Source organism: Lygodium microphyllum, unplaced genomic scaffold (genome assembly GCF_053477565.2).
Source record: "Lygodium microphyllum isolate KBCC unplaced genomic scaffold, Lygodium_microphyllum_v1.1.10 scaffold_207, whole genome shotgun sequence".
Lineage (NCBI taxonomy): Eukaryota > Viridiplantae > Streptophyta > Polypodiopsida > Schizaeales > Lygodiaceae > Lygodium > Lygodium microphyllum.
This window is the reverse complement of record NW_028229690.1, coordinates 47,414-70,213: the sequence shown is the minus strand read 5'-3', so window position 1 is coordinate 70,213 and position 22,800 is coordinate 47,414. Positions and strand designations below refer to the sequence as shown.

The window sequence follows — 22,800 nt, the reverse complement described above, 5'->3', positions numbered from 1 at the left end:
GTATCTCTTGGAAACTTTACCTTTGATCTTTGTTTCCTTATGTGTCAAAATTTGCTCGGTATCAAAATCTCATCCAGCTCCTCAATCTTTGGTTAGATTTCAGCAGACATATCCTTTGACACATCACCACGAAAAGGCCTCAACAAATTGACATGAAAGGCATTGTGTATCTGCCAATGTGGAGGTAATTTCTGCTAATATGCCACATCGCTGATTTTTTCCAACACCTAGAAGGGCCCATAGTATCTCATACTCAACTTGGATACAGTCTCTCTCTTTCTTTCATCTTTTTCAACCTTGCCTTTTCAAAACACAGCAATACATAATCACCTTCAGCAAACTACAAAGCACGTCTATGGTGATAGCTATCTTCTTTTACTTTTCTTGTGATCTTTGAAGTGCATACTTTATCTTTGCATAGGCTGTATCCAAGTTTTTCACATAACAATCAGCCTCAAAGATCTTATCCTTAGTTTGCAAGATAGATGATACCTTCTTGCTACTCTCAACAACCTCAAATGGAGCTTTACCAGTGGAACTATGTACTATGTTGTCGTAAGCAAACTCAACCAAGGGAAAAAACTGCTCCCATTGTGTCTTGTGGTTTGAAACATAGCATCTCAAAAGGTCTAACACTGGAATTTGCTTCCTCAGGCTAACTATCTGTTTGTGGATGGAAGGATGATGAGAATTTCAGTGTGGTATCCATATTCTTAAATAAGCCTTTCCAAAACAAACTGGTCATTTGAGGGTCTTGATTACTAACGATCGACTTTGGCATATTATGATACTTAAAAGGTGTGCTGTAAAAACAATCGTGCCATATGATCAACCTTTATTTTTTTCCTCACCGGAATGAAATGGGCTTGTTTGCTAAACGTGCAAACAATAGACCATATCCCATCATTCCTTGTAGGTGTCCTAGGAAGCTCAAAAATAAAATTCATTGCAATGCTTTGCAAAGGTGTATTTGGAATAGGCAAGGGCTGTAACAAACCCGGCATCTTTTGCCTATCATGCTTTACCTTTTGACATACAATGTATATCTTGACAAATTGCTCTATATCATGTCTTAAAGCTGATCAATAAAAAAAATGCTCCTTTGACTTGACTGTGGTATCAACATACGGAGGAGCATGACTTTTAGTGATAACTTTGGGCCTTGATTGCTTTGTGACACACAACTGTCAGTATGGTTTATCACACTAAGTTGGATACCATGAAGGAGCAATATGTTGTTGATTCAGACTTTCCTAATGTTTATGATCAGCTTTGCAATGGCCAGAGGCATGAGCACTTTGTGCTAAGAGATGGATTTCTGATTTGGAGCCATGAAATCACCCTTCCTTCTTGGATAGGGTGGTAAATAATTCGATTTAACACTAATTACAACAAGCATAAAATTCGCATAAACTGAAAATGCATACTTTACTACTTTAATCTTAGACATTGGATACCTTGTTGGCCCCAAAACTGGTGTCCCTTGTGGTATTTATTTATCTTATATTGCAAATAGAAGGAGTACAACTGAGATCCTTTGATCTCCTCTACTAATCCAAGTGCCTCTTGCTGTCAAAATTGACCAACAAGCCTCCAAACCAATTTGCCCCTTGGTTTGCTTGGGGATTAGCCTTCATCCTGCTCCTTGAAAGACAAATTCAGCCCCAAATCTCCTATTTCTGGTTGGCCTCTAAAATCTCCTTGAAATTCCTCAATTTCAGCTTTTAGAACTCAATCGTAGGCCCTCAATTTTGAGCATGCTTCTCGAGGCAGTTGCCAAAACCCTAATTTCCATTGTAAATTAGGATTTATAGCAGAGATTGATGGAAATCTCTTCCTTCGATGGCTCAAATTGTTGGAAAATGCTGAGATAACTTGAGAAATAGTTGGGGAATGAGAGAGAATGTTGTATAGAGAGGAATTTTAGAGTTTCATCATGAGAAATGTTGAAAACCTATTGTTGCTTTGCTCAAACAGCCATAGAAGGTGTCACCTCTTGTATGTTGTCATCTGTACCAGAAGGACCTTGGGCTACTCACACCTGCTCCTAGAGGGATCCAAACTTCTGTCACATGGTGTAGGATTGATCCATGGTGGCTGAAAATCATATGAGCAACTTCTTCTTGCTCTCTAGCAGTCTCATTCTCTTCAATATGTCAAAACCTAGGCTAGATTGGATAGGATGTACATTTGTCAGAGTGATTCTTTCCTTCCGACAGTTCTTAATATGTGGGTGGAGACACAACATGTCCTGTATGTTTTGGGATATGGACTGCCTCAATGTTTTTCATGATGCTCAAAGCATAGTGGATGCTAATGGTGCTGAGATTAAGTTGGATATGTATTGAAAGGGTCAGTAGAAGTAGCTTGCTATGTGCTGGATTGTGAAAGAGCAAGCATGTTGCTATGTCTTTATTGATGGATGCATTTTGTTATGTATATAGAGGTTCAAAAGCCTCGAATGTATAAGAGCTACCAATGAGCTTATGACCTTGGAAGGGGTGCTTAGTATGGTGCTATAGATGTGCAACGGATTGTGATTTTGATCTATGATCCAGAAGGATCGCTACTTTTGCTCACATGTAGAGAACAGGTGGATATTTAGGTATTCGATCCGGGTGGTTGCACAATTGGCACATCCGCAGGATTTGCATATTCAGAGGGGGTGGATGTCTTGTGGATTATCGTCCTTCATGAGAAACCTTAGGATGCATCAAGTGTTGGATCAATTTCAAGATGATTGAGATAGCATGACATTGGCACTAGAGAGGAGGTTCTGAATAAAATTTTTAGTACTGTTAAGTAGAGAATGCAAATAAAGTGATGTATCACCAATTTGTTGGGAATAAAGATCCTCGTGCCTTTAAATGTGCTCAAGTGTGAACACACCCTTAGCACTTGTACTTACACATACATATCTATCTAAAAACCTAAAGGTACACACTTGTCATTGTACCTACAAACGCGCTCACTTTCTACTATTGCTCTCTCTCACACTCTCTGTCTCTCCGCGACTAAGGAACACGCACTGTCTTGATCTTCGTGCCTAACCCGTCACTACAAACTGGTATCAGAGCGATGGTTACAACGTTTGCGTTTCCAAGGAGTGTCAGGTTGCAGGACTGACAGAAGTCCACTCGACAAGTGAAGCAAGCAGGTCAAGTAGAAGACCAACGGCGCCAACAAGCAGTCAAGTGGAAGTCTAGCAGGACCAGCGGACGCCTGCTAGCGGGCGACTAGATCTGACGGGTCAAGACGGGAGCAACAGCCGTTGAGGAGTAGGTGAGAGGCGTAATGGGCGACTGTTGCACGACTACTGCATTGACTGGAGGCGTCCAGTCGCAACAGACTGGTGTGCGACAGGATTGGAGGCGTGCATCAAACGCTCACGTGCGACGGGGACAGGGTGTCGGGCTGCACGAGTGACGGATATCATGCAGCCACACGGACCCTGGGCAATCAACGCCCCGCTTTTAAAAAAAAAAAATTGAAATCAGAAATTTTCAGTCTGGTTTATTTCCCTTCTTCCAGGTGTTCACATGAGCAAGCACCAGAGCCCAAATCTGTGCAAATTTTCCTCTTAAAATTTGGGGGTTTTCCCAATTTGTACCTGACACACATTGCAGTGTTCTCTGGACCAGAAATTGCAAACATTGAATGCGCATGCCTCAGAAAATTCTTGGGGATTCTCAAATGCAAGCGAGATTTTTTCTTGCATGAGTCAATTTCACTGAAATCTGTGCAATCTTGGCCTGAAAATTTGGGGCTTTTCTTGGATTTGGGGATTGTGATGCAGGACAAGCAAATTTGTCTAAAAAATTGCAGGAATTTGTGACATTTTGCCTCTGACGTTTGGGCTTTTCATGTACAAGCACAAATTGGGCTGAAATTTACCCAATTTCTCGACATTGATGCACATTGGACCCCATGCAATTTGGGGCTTTTGCAGTTTGGGCAAAATCTGTGCAGCATTTGGTCATTTTATGTACATTCAGGTTGAATTCCACGCAATTTGGACATCATCACTTGGTAAAATTTGGGGCTTTTGCTGAAATTGCTCTATTTTGGCAAAATTGGTCTGTTCCATGCATGACAAAAAAAATGCAGATGTGGGGTTGATGCTTTGAGCACAAAAATTTTGGGGCTTTTGATCATTCGTAAAAAATTTTATGCCCGTGGGTACATATATGCTTTAGTTGTTGGCAGTTTGATGTATCCTATGGTTGCTACACGTCTTGACATTGCCTTTGCAGTGGTAGTGGTTAGCAGATACATGACAACCCCTGGCAAGAAGCATTGGGATACAGTGAAAGGTATTATGAGATACCTCAAAGGCACAAAGGAGTTGTGCATGTGCTTTAGGAAGGAGAAGGCATCTGTTGTTGGCTTTATGGATGCAGGCTATGCTGGTAATGCGGATTGTAGGAAGTCTACTTCTTGGTATGTGTTTACTTTCACAGGAGGAGCAGTCTCTTGGATCTCCAAGCTACAAAAGTGTGTTGCATTGTCTACTACAGAGACAGAGGATGTGGCTGCCCCACTGAGGCATGCAAGGAGGCTTTATGGCTTTCACGTTTGGTGGGAGAGCTTGGCATCTCAGAGTTACGTGTTCTCCATTGTGATAGTCAGAGTGCTATCATGCTAGCACAGAATCCTGTCTTTCATGCAAAGACAAAGAACATGCAGGTGCAGCACCACTTCATTAGAGATGTACTTGACAGCAAGAGCATTGAGCTTGTCAAAGTGCATACAGATGATAATCCTGCAGACCTTCTCACGAAGGGTCTTCCAACAGAGCAGTTTGCTCATTGCCGACAGATGATGGGAGTTGGATAGATATATGTATTTTAGCTTTGTCCATACCTAGACTTAGTTGATTCTTTTCTCCTCTTAAGGCACATTGCCTTTAGGTGGGAGGTTGTTGGGAATAAAGGCCCTCGTGCCTTTAAATGTGCTCGGGTTTGAACACACCCTTAGCACTTGTACTTACACATATATATCTATCTAAAAACCTAAAGGTACACACTCGTCATTATACCTACAAACGCGCTCACTCTTTGCTATTAGTCTCTCTCACACTCTCTGTCTCTCCGCAACTAAGGAACACCCACTGTCTCGATCTTTATGCCTAACCCGTCACTACCCAATTAAGGTTAAGTTACAAAGGCTTATTGTATTGCAAAGAGAGGAGCATCAAGGACTTGAAATGGCGTTGAAATATGGAGAGCATGAGAGTAGAAGGGCCAATGACCATTATCCTCTCATCTTGGTTATGATTCATCACTGAGTGGATGCTTTCAAGGCCTAGCTAGGGTGTATGCCTTTGAGATTCAATCAGTCTTTCCTCTTGCAAGATCAATTCTTGGAATACATGCTACAATTGATGGGTTCGTTTGGTAGACAAGCCCTTTCTAAGAGGTTGGAAGCATGGGCAATCTTTCGGAATAATGCACGGGCTTTTTCCAGAGCTTACATGACTCGTCAGGCATGTGCATTCAATACTGAATTACAGCATTTGCATTCCCTATTGGAATAGTCTATCACTGTGCAGCAAGCCAAGGATGTAATTAATGAGTTGACCACATTGAATGGTTGAAATGCACAATTAAGGCTCTTCAAGATGAGTAGATGTGTGGATTTTTTTTGCTGAATTTACTACTAAGCTAAATCAAGTGTTTGCTAAATGTGGTCGATTGCCCTTTGGTCGTCCAAAGGCCAGTTTTTGGTTTTGGGACATCACTATCTTTTTGAAAGAGGTGAGCTTGTGGTTGTCTCTAGGAGCAAACAAATGCATTTTGGCTTGCTGTAATTCAATTACAACAAGATCTTTACTCACTGAAAACAATGTATGGCTAGGAGCAAATAGTTAAGGAGTCACACAACAATGGTAATAGGAGTGAGGAACAGGAATCCCTTGCTGAAAGGCAATGAACACATGTTTTTGAGTCACCAAATGCTGCATAGGACAGTGAGCAACAAATGTGATTGGTTAGCATGCAACTTAATCACATGTAAGTCCACAAAGTCGAAGGCGCTCAGGAAGCAAATGTAGTGTTCATGGCACAATTGGCAAGTGCTGTTAAGAACTTGCAGCAATTAAGTGAGCAACCTCAATTTTGTTGAATTTATGCAGTTGGTTCTTGATGTAAAGGGAAAAAGGTTACTTTGCATTCTAAACAGCCAAGTGAGGTGGTTCATGGGTAATCTTCACAGCCAGAAGTATTGCATACACCTGCACCTGTAAGCTGAATGTCCAGGGAGCTCCAGTTTAGCAACACGATCTTCCATTAGGTAGGTGTCCAGGGAAATTATCGAGGGGAAATGCACATTGGCATGTATGGTAACATTGGTATGCAACCAGAAATGCAAAGTGGAATCTGTGATCAATTGGGAGGTCTTGCTGGGCATATGTTAAATGCAAATGCAGCAATGGCATCACCTATGCCGCCATTTTTTAAACAACCAGTGTATGATCACTTGACACCTTTGGGTAAAGTTAAAGACTACAAAGAGGGCGGGGTAGTAGTCAAATTTGAAACCTTTAAAGGTATGCAAGATAGATTGAAGGCTTCGACCAGGGTTGTCTCCGTACGTAGTACAGACTGATCCGTACGATATGATCCGTATGGTATAGTACGGTACATATCCATACGATTTCGTACGGAAAAATGGGCACTTTTTGGCCACTCTACTTTAAGTCTACAACTTTCTTTTTTTCTTTCTCTTTTTTTTTTTTTTTTCATAATGGATGTTATATTTTATTTATAAAGTACTAAACGACCAAAGAGTTACAAAAGTCATGGCAAAGGCGCAGAGGAAATTGCCATATGCCAGGGAAGTAAGTCCTCCCGAAGGAGTAAGTCAGAGTGCCGAATGAGATCTATCTGCCAATGCAAGAGACCTTTAAGCCTAGCAATATGTCCCTGAACATTAGAGGCTGAATCAAAAAGAAAAGCATTCCGAATGGTCCAATTGTGCCAACAGCCCCAGTATCTAAGAAAGTGAAACAAGATCTTCATATGCGACTTTGCCGGTGTGGGGTATTTGGGCCGCACAAAAACCCAATCAAAAGGGCTTAGCGAGAAACCAACCACGGCTCGCCAAACAGCTCACAAAAGTGACCAGATTTTCTTAGCGAGAGGGCAAGAAATAAATCGATGACGGGCCGATTCCACATTGGTGGTGCAAAAGAAACAATTGCTGTTGGAGATTCGACGCTTGGAAAGGGATGAAGCAAGAGGAAGACTACCAATCATCACCCTCCAAAGAAAGACCTTGCATTTGAAAGGTGTCTTGTTCAACCAGCCCTCCATCACAGTTACCTTCCACCATGACTGAGATTTACGCAATCCCCATACAGTATTAGCTTTAGTAACCAGCCATTGATGATCTTTAATTAGAAGATGATACACCTGGTTAGCTGAGGCCTTTTCCAAATTCAGCCGTCCTGCAAGGTCCGAGTCCTGCTAGGGACGATTCGAAGCAAGGGCAGGAAAGGGTTGTGTGCTCTGGAGCACCATCAAAAGCTGTCCCCATAAATCACGGTATCCACGAGGGATCGTGAAAAGCCTCCTAGTTGTACGAAACGATATCAACACGTTGCGACTGGCAAGGGTGGCATCTGCAACTGAAGTCAAGCCCAAAAGTGCCATGCGGTTAAATTTTGGTCTGAGCTCATGTTTGCCTTCCCAAGAAAGTAATTGCGAGGTTGCCAACAATTCCAGTTAAAAAGAGTTAGTAGCTAAGCGGTCCTCCGCTGGATGCCACTGAGTCTTCTGGAGAACCAATTTCTAGGAACATACCAAATGAGCAAGCAGGGATGATGGACTAGAAAACCAAGAGTTTGCATTAAGAACATGCCACCAGGAGCTCTGAATTTGGGTATTATCATACACAAGCCCGTGATCCTCAAGAAAATAATGGGCTATAAAGACCCACGGGTGATGATCCAAGCACATGGCACGAAAAAGAGACCAACGGAGTGCCAGCATATGAATTTCAGCATCCAAAATAGCCCCACCACCCATGCGTTTGGGGGTACATGCATGCGACCAAGAAATCCATGAAATGCCTGCATGCAAGGAGTCCTTCTTCCATAACATGAAACGAATGTACTGAGTAAGAGCATTCAATGTAGTAGTAGTCCAAGGCAGCAATGGCAAGAAATATGTGAGTATTGGTAACATAATTGTCTGAGCCACTTTGAGGCGAACATGGAAGAGCCAAGCCTGTGACTTACAATAGAGAAACTTAGCTGCCAGTTTCTGTGAAATCCACTGTAGTAGTTGCTTCGGCCGAATATCAACACCCAAAGGGTACCCAAGATGCCTGACAATGGAACCACGGGGAACAACCATTCCCTGCCAGTCCAATGACTGCAAGTTTGACTCCGTGCAACTGAGAATGGATAATTTCAAAGCATTGATATGAAGACCAGAAGTATGACCAAAGAGAGTCCAAACATCTAATGCTTTGCGAAGATTATCCTTGTCCGCACGCAAAATCATAAAGCTGTCATCAGCCAAGGATTGACTAATGAAGTGTTGTCCAAAAGGAAGAGACAATCCAGCCAACTGAGTAGAAGCTGCCATATGAGATAACATCGAAAGAACCGGATGAGTCGCAAGGGCAAAAAAGAGAGGACTCAAAGGGCAACCCTGTCTCACAGAGCGTGCGAGGACAAATGGCTCGGTAACACCACCATTCAGCATAACTCGCGAAGAAGCCACAATACTAATGGTGTAGATCAAACGAGACATCCGAGTACCAAAGCCCATAGTAGACATAAGTTTTGCAATGAAAGACCAGTCTAAATAATAAGCCTTTTCCAGGTCCAATTGAATCAATACCACCTCCTGATTAGAGTGCCTTGCATAGTCAATAGCCATTTGCACATTTAAGACATTATGCAGAATGTTTCGGTCCTTAATGAAACCATATTGAAGAGGATGCACAATGGCAGGAAGATGCTTATGGAGCAGATTCGCCATTACTTTGGAAAATATTTTATACAGAGAACTCATCAAAGAAATTGGTCGCCAATGTTTCAACATAGACGGCGAATGAACTTTTGGAAGCAGTTTGATAAGTCATTCTTTCCATGAGGAAGGCATGAATCCCATTTCCCAAATCTGCTGAAACATAGCTGTCAATGGTTTCACCAGTCGGGTAGCAAAAACCTCAAAGAATTCATTGGTGAGACCATCCCAACCGGGACTTTTATCCTTGGGCAAGTGTAACAAAACATCCATAACCTCCGCCTCACAAATATCTGTCTCCAAAGTAGTTTGCATGTCATGTGGAACCTGATTGCGGACCAAATCATAGAAAACTGAGCGGGCATGCGTAATTTGGTCAGAAGGTGAAGGAGTAGAACCAAGAAGGTCTAGAAAATAATTCCTACACATATTCACAATAGTTTGAGGATCAATGACCATTTGACCTGCATCCTAGAGTCTAGTCATATTCTCTCGAGCGGGAGATGCATGAAGAGCTCGAAAGAACTTATGAGTCTGACAAGCACTATCTTGCAAATTCTCAGTCAAATTTTGCAATTTGGCCTGCTGATAAGATTTTAAGTGAAACTCTTTAATAAGATTAGCCAAACGCATAGCCAATGGTAGCAAAAATACATCATCTGGAGTCTCCACCAGTAGAGAACAAACCAAAGCCAGTAATTCCTCCGCTGCTTGTCGACACCGCCGACAAAGAGAGGCATGATGGATCCCATACTGCCGAACAACCCGCTGCACATTAGAGAGCAATCGTTCAAAAGAAGCATTGCCCTCAGAGAAGTCCAATAAAAATCTATCAATCAATTGTTGCATATAATCCTGAAAGATTGAATGCTTCAAATAAGACGAGTTGAAACGCAAAGGGAGTCTATCCAGAAATTGCTTAAAAGGTGCAATGGGTTGAACAAGCATCTCAAGCTGTAGAGGAAAATGGTCCGACAAGGCATATTGCTGCAACACTTTCATTTCCAGCATCTCAGGAAGAAAAGCATCATCCTGCATGATGTACATGCGGTCCAACCGCGACCATGTAGTTGTATATTGCGTAGAATGAAAAGTAAACCCTGTAGAATAAGGGTGTAGCCATGACCAGAGATCTTGCTTAAGTACAACAAGAGCAAACGCATTCCACACATGGCTTTCCGGAGCGTCCATCATCAAATGCTCTGATGTGGACTGTGAAGAATCAACACACATATTAAAATCCCCAGTCAAAAAACCCCGTCTGCCAAGTGACAAGGAGGTCTGCAAAGTATTCCAAAGATCCTGGCGGGATAAAGGGTCATTTGGAGCATAGAGCCCAAGTAACCATAAGATCTCTTCTTCAAATAAAACTTCAATCACCACAAAACGACCATGGACATCATTTTTGATAAGAACAGGCTCATATTTCTTATGTACAATCATAAGCACACCATAATAATGCATGGCATGTGTCCCTGCATAAAACAAGCGAAACCCATAGCAATCCACAACTTTTCCTGCTTCACCGTGACTCTTGTGCTCTACAGCACACAAGACATCCCACTGATTTTCATGCAATAAACTCCACATGGCATGTTGCTTATTGTGAGAACAAATGTCTCGCACATTCCACGTGGCTATCTTCATGTGTATTCAAAAAGAAAATTAGGAATGAGGCAAAGCTTGTCTCGATTTAACCTGTTCTGCTACAACGTCAAGGACTCCCTCATCCAAAAAATCAGCTAACACTGCAAAAGAGTTCCGACAGCCAGATTTAGAGGTAGACAGTGTATCCACTGTCTTGGGGATGGAACGGGGATAACGACGATCCCATGGGGTAATCACGTTACCTCTAGCATCAAAAGCCATCTTAGCAGGTGGGCCCTTCGGACCATCCGTATATACTTTCCTAGTGGGTTGATTGCGAGGAGCAGAAGAAACCATAGCATGAGTAGTGTGCTCTGAAGACAACATGTCTTTCCTACGTATATAAGTACGCAAGGAATCTTGTGAAGTATTAGGCACAATATCCGCCATGCCAGCATCAAACCTTTTACCTTTTTTGGCACGTACATCTACCCAGTCATTGTCACGGGAATCCAAGCCCGAAACGTATTGTTTGCCTTTATCCAAAACTTTAGGTGGTTGGATCGCATCTTGCGACGGAGCATCAAGCACCATATCTTCCATGGGAGGCAAAACATGCTCAGCATCTGAAGTCGGTTGCTTCGCTGGACATCTACCCAGTCATTGTTACGGGAATCCAAGCCCGAAACATATTGTTTGCCTTTATCCAAGACTTTAGGTGGTTGGGTCGCATCTTGCGACGGAGCATCAAGCACCATATCTTCCATGGGAGGCAAAACATGCTCAACATCTGAAGTCGGTTGCTTTGCTAGACATTCAGCCATAAAATGCCCCAATTTTCTACACGAAAAACAATGCCTTGTAAAGTTACGAAAGTGCAAAGGATGCATGCCAGAGCAATTAAGACGTAACCAAGTAGGCCTTTTCCGAGCAGTGTCCCATAACATACACAAACGGTTACGATTTGTGGCCCTTAGGCTCGGGGGAACCAAAATAGTGCCCACAACGGCCATGGCATCCTTTAACAGTAGCCAATAGACAGCTGGATAGTTTTCCACTTCAACCCACACCGGGCATTCATGTTGAAGCAAGCGCTGAAAATCTGCGATTGGGCGCCATGGCACAACATGGACCAAACGGCGATCAAAGAACAATGGCAGTTTAGCCAGCAGATCGGCACGATGCTTCTCGGATTTCAACAGCACCTCATAAGAGCCTCGGGGCCCAACAAAAATCTCTTCAATACACTCCCCTTGTAGTAGACTTTGCAGCCACTGGCGAATATAGGAAAGCACTGGGATCCTACCAATGAAGAAGAGTATAACAGCACGTTCATAAAACACTGAGAACGAGCGCAAAACATTTTTAGGATCCACCGTGGCTTCCAAAACATCTTCAGTTTCAGAGTTTGAAAATGCTTCATGATTATGTTCAACATAATCACCAAGCAGAGTGTTGGCAAACTCCAACAAATGCTCCCAATCAACATCCTGAGAATCCATAGAATCAGAAGCAACCTAAGCATAAGAACGTTCCTGATGATCCTGATGATCCATTGTATCTTCTGAAGTATGCTTGGTGCGTTTGCCCGCAGGCTGGAAGTCAAAACCAGGTGGCGTCTCCTCTGTGCAAGGAACCATATCTTCTGGTTCCTCTGTTTTAGAATCCGGACCAAGGGCTGCCACCGTTTGGTCAATAAAATCCATGTCCAGACCAGCCATGTTGTATTACTACTTTAACAACTCTCTCTCTCTCTCTCTCTCTCTCTCTCTGTATAGAGGCGGGTCTGCTGTCTTGTCTATGCATAGGGGCAGATTGCACGTGCAACAACAGAATGTACTGTCTACAGTCTCTGCTCGTCAATAATCTGCTGCCTCCTGGGCACAGATCTGTCCTTGTAAAATGCCTATTTGCCTGTCCCTGTTACTATCGTTTCCCAGCCTGTGCAGGGACGTAATCTGCAAGCACACCCTTTGATCCTGGCAATTCTGCGATACTCTGGTCAGGGCTTCCACGCTGCCGCGCAGCACGATTACAGGTAGGCAGTGTGCAGGTCACGTTGGCGGGCGCCAGGGGCCAGCACAGGGGACAGCATCCTCGACTCTCTCGCTCTCTCTCTCTCTCTCGCTCTCTCTGCCTGAGCCCTGTGCACAGGGGGCCGCACAGAGTTGCGCAGGCCTGTCGACTTGATGCTGGCTGCGGAAGAAGGCAAGGGTGCGAGGCTGGGATCAATTCGCTGTGCAGGGAGGGTCACGAAGGGTTGCTATCGCCTTGGTCCTCTCTCTCTGTCTCTCTCTCTCTTTTTTTTTTTCTTTTTTTTTTTTCGTAAAAGGTAATTGTATTAATTACGAAAAAATACAAGATTACTTGATTACAAGATAGTTGATGACACTAAGCCATCAGGTGAAGAAGTTCTCTCTCTCTCTCTCTCTCTCTCATTCATTCATTCATTCATTCATTCGTCTTTTTATTTCTTTCTTATTTCTCCCCCAAGCCTCTCTCTCTTTTTTTTTCGTAAAAGGTAATTGTATTAATTACGAAAAAGGTACAAGATTACACGATTACATGATTACAAGAGACACGAGGGCCCTAGCCCAACGTGTGGGAAATCCCCGTACTAATGCACTAAAAAGGTTACACCAATCATGGCAACGACCCAGAGGCAATTGCCATGTGCCAAGGATGCAAATCCTCCCGAGGGAGGAAGTCGGAGTGTCGAATGAGATCTAGCTGCCAATGCAAGAGCCCTTTAAGCCTGGCAATATGTCTCGGTACATTAGAGGCCGAATCAAAGAGAAAAGCATTGCGCGTGGTCCAAATGTGCCAGCATCCCCAGTATCTGAAAAAGTGAAATAAGATCTTCATATGTAACTGTGGCGGTGTGGGGTACTTTGGGCGCACAAAAACCAAATCGAAAGGAGTTAGTGAGGACCCCACCACCACGTGCCAGATTTGCGACAAGAGTAACCAGATATTCTTGGCGAGCGGGCAAGAAAGAAAACGATGTCGGGCCGATTCCGCAGTAGTGGTACAGAAGAAACAATTGCCATTCGAGATTCGACGCTTGGAAAGGGCCGAGGCAAGAGGAAGACCACCAATCATTACCCGCCAAAGAAATACCTTGCATTTGAAAGGTGCCTTATTCAGCCAGCCCTCCATCAGCGTTGCCTGCCACCATGACCGCGATTTCCGCAGTCCCCAAACAGTATTAGCTTTCACACCCAGCCAGTGGTGATCTTGAATGAGAAGATGATACACCTGATTAGTAGAGGCCTTTTCCAGACTCAACCGGCCTGCAAGGTCCCAGTCCTGCCAAGGACGATCCACAGTCAGGGCAGGAAAGGGTTGCCTACCCTGAAGCTCCAACAAAAGCTTTTCCCATAAACCATGGTATCCGCGCGGGATCCTGAAAAGTCTCCTAGCAGTCCGAAACGATGCGAGGACATTGCGAGTGGCAAGGGTAGCATCCGCAATCGAAGTCACACCTAAACGGGCCATGCGGTTAAATCTCGGTCTGAGCTGATGTTTGTCTTCCCATGAAAGTAATCTGGATACTTCCAACAATTCCAGCTGAAAGGAGTTAGACTGCAAGCGGTCCCCTACTGGATGCCAACGGGCCTTTTGGAGCACCACTTTCCAAGAGCCGACCAAGTGCAGTAACAAAGAGGAAGAGGGATTGGAAAATCGAGAGTCAGAATTAAGGACATGCCACCAGGAGGCCCGAAGCCGTGTGTTACCATGGCGTAGCCCGCTGTCCTCAAGAAAATAACGGGCTATGATAGTACACGGGTGATGATCCACACACATGGCACGAAAAAGAGACCAACGAAGAGCCAGCATATGAGTTTCTGCATCCAAAATAGCGCCACCACCCATTCGTTTAGGGGTACATGTATGCGACCATGAAATCCATGAAATGCCTGCCTGCAGGGAATCCTTCTTCCATAGCATGAAACGAATGGGATGAGTGAGAGCCTTCAAAGTAGTATGCGTCCACGGCAGCAATGGCAGGAAATACGTTAGCATTGGTAGCATAATTGTCTGAGCCACTTTGAGGCGCACATGGAATGGCCACGCTTGCGACTTCCAATACATAAACTTCGTCGCCAGTTTTTGTGAAATCCACTCCAGTAGGTCCTTTGGCCGTACATCCACTCCCAACGGGTATCCAAGATGCCTGACAATGGATCCACGGGAAACCACCTGGCCCTGCCAGCCTAATGACTGTAAATCAGGCTCCGTGCAATTGAGAATGGCCGACTTAAAGGCATTGATGCGAAAACCAGAGGCCTGACCAAAGAGCGTCCAAACATCTAATGCCTTTCAAATGTTGTCCCTGTCTGCCCGCAAAATCATAAAGGTGTCATCAGCCAAAGATTGGCTAATGAAGTGCTGCCCCAAAGGAAGAGACAATCCGGCCAGCTAAGCAGAAGCCGCCATTGAGGATAACATTGAAAGTATCTTTCCCATTCGAACTGCACTTTGGGACGAGCTAAATGCTCCTTATATTAATATGATTCTCCCATGAGATTAGGTTATTTGAGATTCAGTCAATTTCTCTCAACCTTCTCTCTCTCAAGCCCACACTTCTCTTATTTGTATGATCATGCATGTATGATGTATCCACTTCCATCTATGTAGTTATAAGTTATAGATAGTAGTAGCGCATGTTGCACATTCCGCATTAGGTTTTGGCATGTTACCCTCAAGTACTCATCTTATATACTCTAATAGCATTGCTATTTAGACTTGAAATATCTTTCTATTATCTTTTGTCCAAAATAATCAAGTTATTTTTTTGTCGTACGAATATCTTATCGTGCCTTATAAAAGCTTAAGGTACCATTTACTATAGTATTTTATCGTACTGTACCGTATCGTACCTGACAACTATGGTTTCGACCTTTATTCAACAATTTGATGCAGCCTACTTTGGGGGCAAATTTTTCGAGCATTCAAAAGTGTGCAAGGCAGCCACTTTCTTAAAAGGAAATGCACTTCAGTGGTGGACAACCCCTTTGATACAAGGTAAGGCACTAGCAACTTGGGTGCATTTTAAACAGGTTCTTTGTTCCGAATGGCTCATAAACACTTTTAAAGTTGATGTGACAATAGCTTGACACAAATTGGATGCAATACATTGTGCTAATTTGGAAGAGTACACAAACAAATTTTATGCAGCTTTGCCATTAGTTAGCTCTTTTCATGAGGTTACATGGCTGCGCAAATAGAGACCTATTATTGTGATCTACCCAAAGCAATCCTTGACTACTGTACTAAGACAAAAGTGAACAACATGGCACAATTGATTGGAAATGCAAATATAGCTTATGGATTGACGGAAGGCTATGTCACATGATTTAGGGGCAGCAAAGATGCTTAAAAGGACAATGCTGAAAATAAGGGTAGGAAGACTAAACTTAGAAGCACTATGTGGTAGGGGTTGATTTTGTTGTACGTATAGATAATTAAACTCTACGATATTTTGTTACTTAGACTAAGTTGTTTGAGAAGCATATGCAATGGGCCACTCTTAGAGAGAGCTTTCTTATGATGCATGGTTGATTATGTGTTACAAAATAGTTAAGGGCCAAGGTTATGGTTGAAAGTCATGCATCTCTCTATATAGAGCATCATGGAATTGATGCTACAATGAACACAATTGAGACTTTCTTTTATTGGCCAGCTTTAAGATGTGATATGGATCACTTTGTACACATAGGCATTGTATGTTAAAAGGTCAAGTTTGATCAACAGAAGGCACTAGGTTTGTTGTAGCCCTTGCATTTTCCCGATAAAATGTGGGATAGTATACCATGGATTTTATCTTTGATCTTCCTAGGACACTCGTAGGGATGATGGTATATGGACCATTATTTGCAGGTTTAGCAAGCTGAATCATTTCATCTCGATAAGGAAAAAGGTAGTTGTGAATCACATGGCAAGATTGTTCATATAGAACATCTTTAAAGATCATGGCATGCCACAATCTATTGTAATTGACAAGGATCCGTACATGAGGAGTCCCTTTTGGAGAGGTACTTTTGAGAATATAGGTCCGATCCTAAAGTTCTATCTTCTTTTCATTTACAGACAGTTGGTTAGTCTAAAGAGGCAAATGCTATTATTGTAGACATTTTGACATGCTATGTATCTGAGCATAAAACGAAATGGAAATAGTTTTTGCCTCTTGTGGAATATGCTTATAACAACACAGTGCATAGTTCCATTGGCAAGGCAGTGTTTGAGATTGTGGAAGGGGGAAAGAAAGTCCTACCAATTTTGCACAAAGGATAATATCGTTCCTAACAAGTATGTCAAGAGCATGGATGAAGCTTATGCTAAAGTAAAGATAGATCTCCAAAAGATTTTAAGAAAAGAAAAAGAAAGCAGCTACCATCACCACTGAGCTTTGGCATTTATAGAGGATGATTGAGTCTTATTATGCTTCGAAACAACCAGGTCAAAGAAAATGAAGGGTAAAGAGCGTCTTTTCCCTAAACTCAACTTGTGGTATTATGTACCTTTCCAAGTGTTTCAAAGGATCTACGGGGTGGCTTACAACTACTTAATCATTTGAAGATTCACAATGCTTTTCATACGAGTCTTCTTAGGCCTTTTTGTGGTGATGTGCTTGAGGATATTAGTAATGAGATGTAGCCAAAGGTTGAGAAACTTAATGAAATCTTGGTTCTTGAGCAGATATTGGCACATAAAGAAATGAAGATTAAGAGTAAAGTCTTCTATCACTATTTGGTGAAGTTTATCGCTATTTGGTAAAGTTTCAAAACCATGCACTGCTTGATGTAAATGGGATGGAGGATGATTTGATAGAATCATCTCATTTGTTACAAATTTACCTCGATGTTTTTCATGCATCTAGAAGCTGTTTGAATATCTTTTAGATTCCATATAGGTATTCTATGATCCACCTATTAGACACTTGTGTTTCTATGGTTATGCTTGGTTTTTTTACTGGTGCACTGAGTACCATTTTAATAGTCTTGGATTTGTATAATTATGATTGGTTGTGTACTAGTGTAGTAATGGAAAAGAAAAAGTACAGACCAAAATATGGAGTAACAGCAGTGTGCTTGGTTACTTTGAAACATGTATGGATAATTGTACATTGATAGTACATGGAGTAACAATAGCATGCTTGGTTACTTGGAAATATGTATGAACAACTGTACATTGGCAATAGATGTGGTAACGACACTATGCTTGGTTGCTAGAAAACATGCAGTAACGGGAGTATGTCTGGTTTTGGAAAACATATATTGGTCATTTCGTATAAAGTGTTGGATCTTAACTATATGCGATCAAGGTTGCTTGTGATGTTTCAAGAGGGGATTATGTCACTAGAATGAGATATGAACTTAATAATTTAATTAAACTTCATGAAGATTTTAAAAATAAACTTTAATTTTGGTATCACTAGCTCTTGGCATGGTGACTATTGTACATACATTGAAGGATTTAACATTGGATATGTAGTGGACAAGTGTGGCAAAAGTAACAAAAAGCAATGTGAAACTTTCATTAAATTGAAAGTTTGCATCTTAGAATTGAGTTACATTGAAAGTTTGTCCCAGTAAAAGCAACTCACTTAGGACATTTAAGTTATTAAGCAGGCCTTGGGCTAAACTTTCGTCTAGTGAGTAGCTCACTTACGATTAGTGACTAAGTCATTAATTAGTCATTAAGAAGCAGCTGGTTACTCATTTGAAAAGCTTATCTTGGCCATTTGGGACTTCTTCTCTCTCATTTCGAGCAACCTAAGTTTGGACACAACCATTCATCTCTTATTTTGCTACAAAAATTGTAGGTTTCGGCCATGAAATATGAGTTGACAGCATGAATGGAGTGTGGAAAGCAACCAATCTTCTCATCTTGGCATAGGGATACCATTGGGAAGCCTGTAACTCCATATACAGCAAGGCATGCTTTTTTTTAAACTAAATATTAAAAAAATAGGTTATTACAGCATTGTAGGCTGAGATCCTCTCCTCTCCTTTGAGATCTGAAGTCTAGCTCACTTTTTGGGCAACTTTGTCGCAAAGAAAGCGACATTCTCTAAGTTTCATTGCAAGAAATTCCTTTGTTTGTGAGAGGAACAACGTGGGATTGCATGGGAACTATGTACGATAGTTGTCTAGGTGAATGCTCTACAAAATTGGATCCAAATGTTGGCTATATTTTGTAGGGTTTGGCAAATTGAAGTGCTTATTTACATTTTTGAAGAATGAACAGCTGGTTGGAGACCAACATTGAATGTGACAAGGTCATTGTGCATGCGTGGATAAGTTGTCTCTTGAGAAATTACTGAAATGCATCCATTTGTTATCAAATTTGAGCACTCAACATACATCAGTAATCTAAAGAAATATTGAAAGAGGTGTCGAGTTTTGATACCAACAGGTGTCATGTATGGTACAAGAGCACTGTAGCTCCGGTTGTGTGTGGATTTTTTTTGTTGAATTTACTGTTAACCTACATTAAGTGTTTGCTAAAATGTGGTCTATTGTCCCTTTGGGCTTTTGAAGGCTGGTTTCATTGCACCTTGAGCTAGTCTTGATTCTCCTTGAGTTGTTGAGTGAGCTGCTTTGCTACATCGTTTGACATCATTGATGGATGTCTGTAACAGTGGCCTCTACAAGTCACTAGTGTGAATGCATCCTAAAAGTTATGACAATCTTGCAGTTTGAATGCTTCAAGGCACTTTAGGCCTAGCTAATGGTCTTCAGCTGGATGCCCATCTTATGAAGTGCTTTAGTTCTGTTCAGCTTGATCGAAACTCTCCATATTTGTGTTTCCTGCTGCTGATTACATGTAGAGATTGTCTGCTGCATTTCGGGATCCGTACGGAGTACAACACTATCCCTAGTTCATGCTCTTTGTCTAGGTCCTTTAGAGACATGGGAGTTTGAAGTTCTATATTTGCTTTGCATGGTATACTTATTGCATTGAGCATTGTATTCATTCATTCATTCATTCATTCATTCATCTTCTATGTTCATGGTCTATGAGTTACCCTAACCCTATTGAGTTTTATTATTAGTTTGTGCTTTGTCAATAGGAGTATTTCATTACATGGTGTCAAAGCTAGATGTTGATCAGAAAGCTCATCATTAGAACAAGAACTCTCAAAGGGAAGATGACTTTGAACACTTCTTTACTGCTTCAGTCTCTAGAATAGCCTATGCTGAGAATCAAGCAAGAGTGGGTTTTACATCTTGCTTTGCGAGGTTCTGGCATTGCTGGAGAAACATTCCGACTGCGATTTTATGGGCTGAGTTTGATTTGATTCTCATGCATCGAGCCCAACAACAACTAGAAGGTAATATTGATTATTCCCCTTTAGATTCAATGCATAGACCTATTGGTTGTGCAGGAAGGATGGAACCTCCTAGTGGCCATCCCATTGGAGAAACAAGCGCTGAGTACAAACCTACACTTTCTTCTTCCTCTTCTACTCTGGTGTTAGGTACACATGCTTTTACTTCTATATCAACACATGTTGTTTGTGCTTCCATGCAAGATATTGGTAATAATCAAGAAGAAGAAAATCTTCACTACAATTACATCCTGAAGAGGATCGGTATTTGTATGTAAACACAAGAAGAGGAGCATATAAGAAAACAATAGGTAATCCCCCTTCTTCAAGTTTTGTATCTCATAGTCAGCCTAAAGTTGGTGCATGATCATCATTATTTCAAACATCTTTTCCATCATCTACTTTCCAATTTAACAATCATTCATGTTCATTCATATCTATCCCCTCTAGACCTCAATTTCCAATCCCACCCATCCCCACCTTTTTCTTCCGCTGCACCCGCATCTACTTTCACACCATCATTCACATCTCCATTCGATTTGACGTGTGCAATCTCACATCACATTGGGGGTTTCTACAATAGGTACATCCTTTCCTCTTAGGGCCTCTGTGTTTTCACATATGGCTAGCACAGATACACAAGGGGGGGGGGAATCCTCCACCTCACACACTTTTAGGGTTTTCCTTGCATGGGATACCCTCCCAAGCACTTCCACTCCCGAGTGTGGAGTTTGGACCTGTTGGTTCCCTTGTGGGCCTTCTGGTTATGTTCCATGCCACAACCGACGATTGGTCAGGGTTATCCGGTTTGAGTGCCTTCTTCTTCAGTGCCTTATGGAAACCCTGGTTCTATTCATGTCTACCCACCCTATCATGATATGAGAGCATGTGGTGACAACATGTGCAAAACCACTAGAGCTCATGGGACTCTGATGGTCTAGCCTAATAGGCTTTTTGTGTTTTGATCTGGCACAGAGAGCAGAGAGCTAGGATAATTCCTCTACTTGTTTTCTTATTTGCAGAGGAATTTCACATGTGTTTTTACCTTGGTTGTGATTGTCACCTAGATGTTTTGATATAACCTTGCAAAGAGCATGTATGTGGTTTTACTGTGCATCGAGCATAATTTATAGCTAATATTGTTTAATAAGGTCTTTCTGGTTTCAGTAGGCAGTCGGACTCTCTTTTCATTGCATTTCACAAGGTTGAAATGATCTGTTATCAGATCCCCAAATACTAAATTGCAAACCTTCACATAACTTGGGATTGTATGCCATGTTAATTATTTATTTTTCTGTCAGAGAATGTGACAAGATATCAGACATTTGAGTGTGATTTCACTTGACAAGTAAATGAAAATTTTAATGGTAATAACCTGACTTTTTGAGGGTTTCCTGGACATGGAACACAGACTGTGCGATTAGGCTTGCATCGATCAGATTACATGGCTGATCTACAAACGGGCAAACTTTTGCAAGTCGAGATGAATACCATCTCCTCCTCATTTGCGGGTTTGGGCTCACAAGTAGCTTATTTGCATCGGTGAGGCCTTCTTGGTAGGGTTTGTAGATTCTCTTTGATACATTTGGATGATTGCAAATGGAATGCAATTTGATGAGACCACTTTGTAAATTCAAAACTAAGGTCATTGTGTATATAATTTGTTCTCTTGTAGAAACAGTGCAGTTCAGATCAAAACAGTGAAATTTGAAATCCGGATCCGTGAATTTGTCTTATTTTTATCATATCTGTCAGTTCTAAGTTGCCCAATATGTAATCTGCGTGCTGAAATAGTGAGCTGGTAATGCCATCCAGACTATTGTTGAATATGTTTTTGAGGAGGCTTAGTCTGTTCATGTTCCACAGGAGCAGATTGAACTTTGGAGGTTGCAAGAATTCCTTTTCTTTTTGGAAGAAAGAAAAAACTCTCTTATTAAATGTTGGTCAGAAATTCATGGTACAAATAATACAAGTCCTATTTAGAACAGTAGTGATATGCTGTGAGATAACAAAAGTGAGTCTGTGAGGAGTGTTTGAAAAGCCAATCATGAGGCCTATTGTGACAAACCATATTCTTCTTTGGATGGATGAGTGTTGTTGAGATATGGTAGGGTTTGAGGGGAGGAATACGGAGCTTTAGAATCACCATGTATCTCTCCATCTCCCATGGAGCTTGTGGATAATCTAAGTTCATATCCGAGAAAGTCTCTATTGTAGGTGTTGTCAAGAAATGGTAGGTTTTGTGGGGAGGAACACAGAGTGTGTACAGCAAACACTGTGACAAAGTAACTTAGAAACACAGACACCAGAAGATGATGGACAGCACTATAGACACTTCTCAGGAGTTGTTGGTCACGAACATGAGCTGCTCTTATGAAGATGGCACCAACAAAGAGTGACTAGCAGGAAAAACAGAGATCTCAGCCATGACAGACATGATGGGAGCTCTACAGGCAGGAGCTGGAGGCTATGCAGCTGCCATAAGAGCCTGTGAAATGTAGCTCTAGAAGACTCCAAAAATTGGTTGTGGGGAGGAACACAGAGTGTGTACAGCAAACATTGTGACAAAGAACTTAGAAACACAGACACCAGAAGATGATGGACAGCACTAGAGTGAGACAAACACGGTTCTCAGGAGTTGCTGGTCATGAACATGAGCTGCTCTTATGAAGATGGCAGCAAAAAAGAGTGACTAGCAGGAAAAACACAGATCTCAGCCATGCCAGACATGATGGCAGCTCTACAGGCAGGAGCTGGAGGCTATGCAGCTGCCATAAGAGCCTGTCCGCCTGAAATATAGCTGTAGAAGGCTCCAAAAGTTGGTCGCAATCATGAAGGTGTCGCCAGAATCAGATAGTCTTCAGCAGTCAAACGCAAGTTTGACAGCCTGTCAATGAT

The 22,800-nt window shown here is 42.1% G+C and overlaps 1 protein-coding gene across 3 annotated transcripts in view; it reads left to right on the top strand.

The window, feature by feature from the left end:
- Positions 1 to 22,800, top strand: part of LOC148008298 (glutathione synthetase, chloroplastic-like) — an 85,365-nt gene that overhangs the window by 46,759 nt on the left and 15,806 nt on the right. For all 3 annotated transcript variants that reach the window (XM_087674333.1, XM_087674332.1, XM_087674334.1), the window contains one exon: positions 21,314 to 21,444. In XM_087674333.1, coding sequence (XP_087530459.1) covers positions 21,314 to 21,444 — 131 coding nt within the window. The remainder of the gene's footprint in view (positions 1 to 21,313; positions 21,445 to 22,800) is intronic.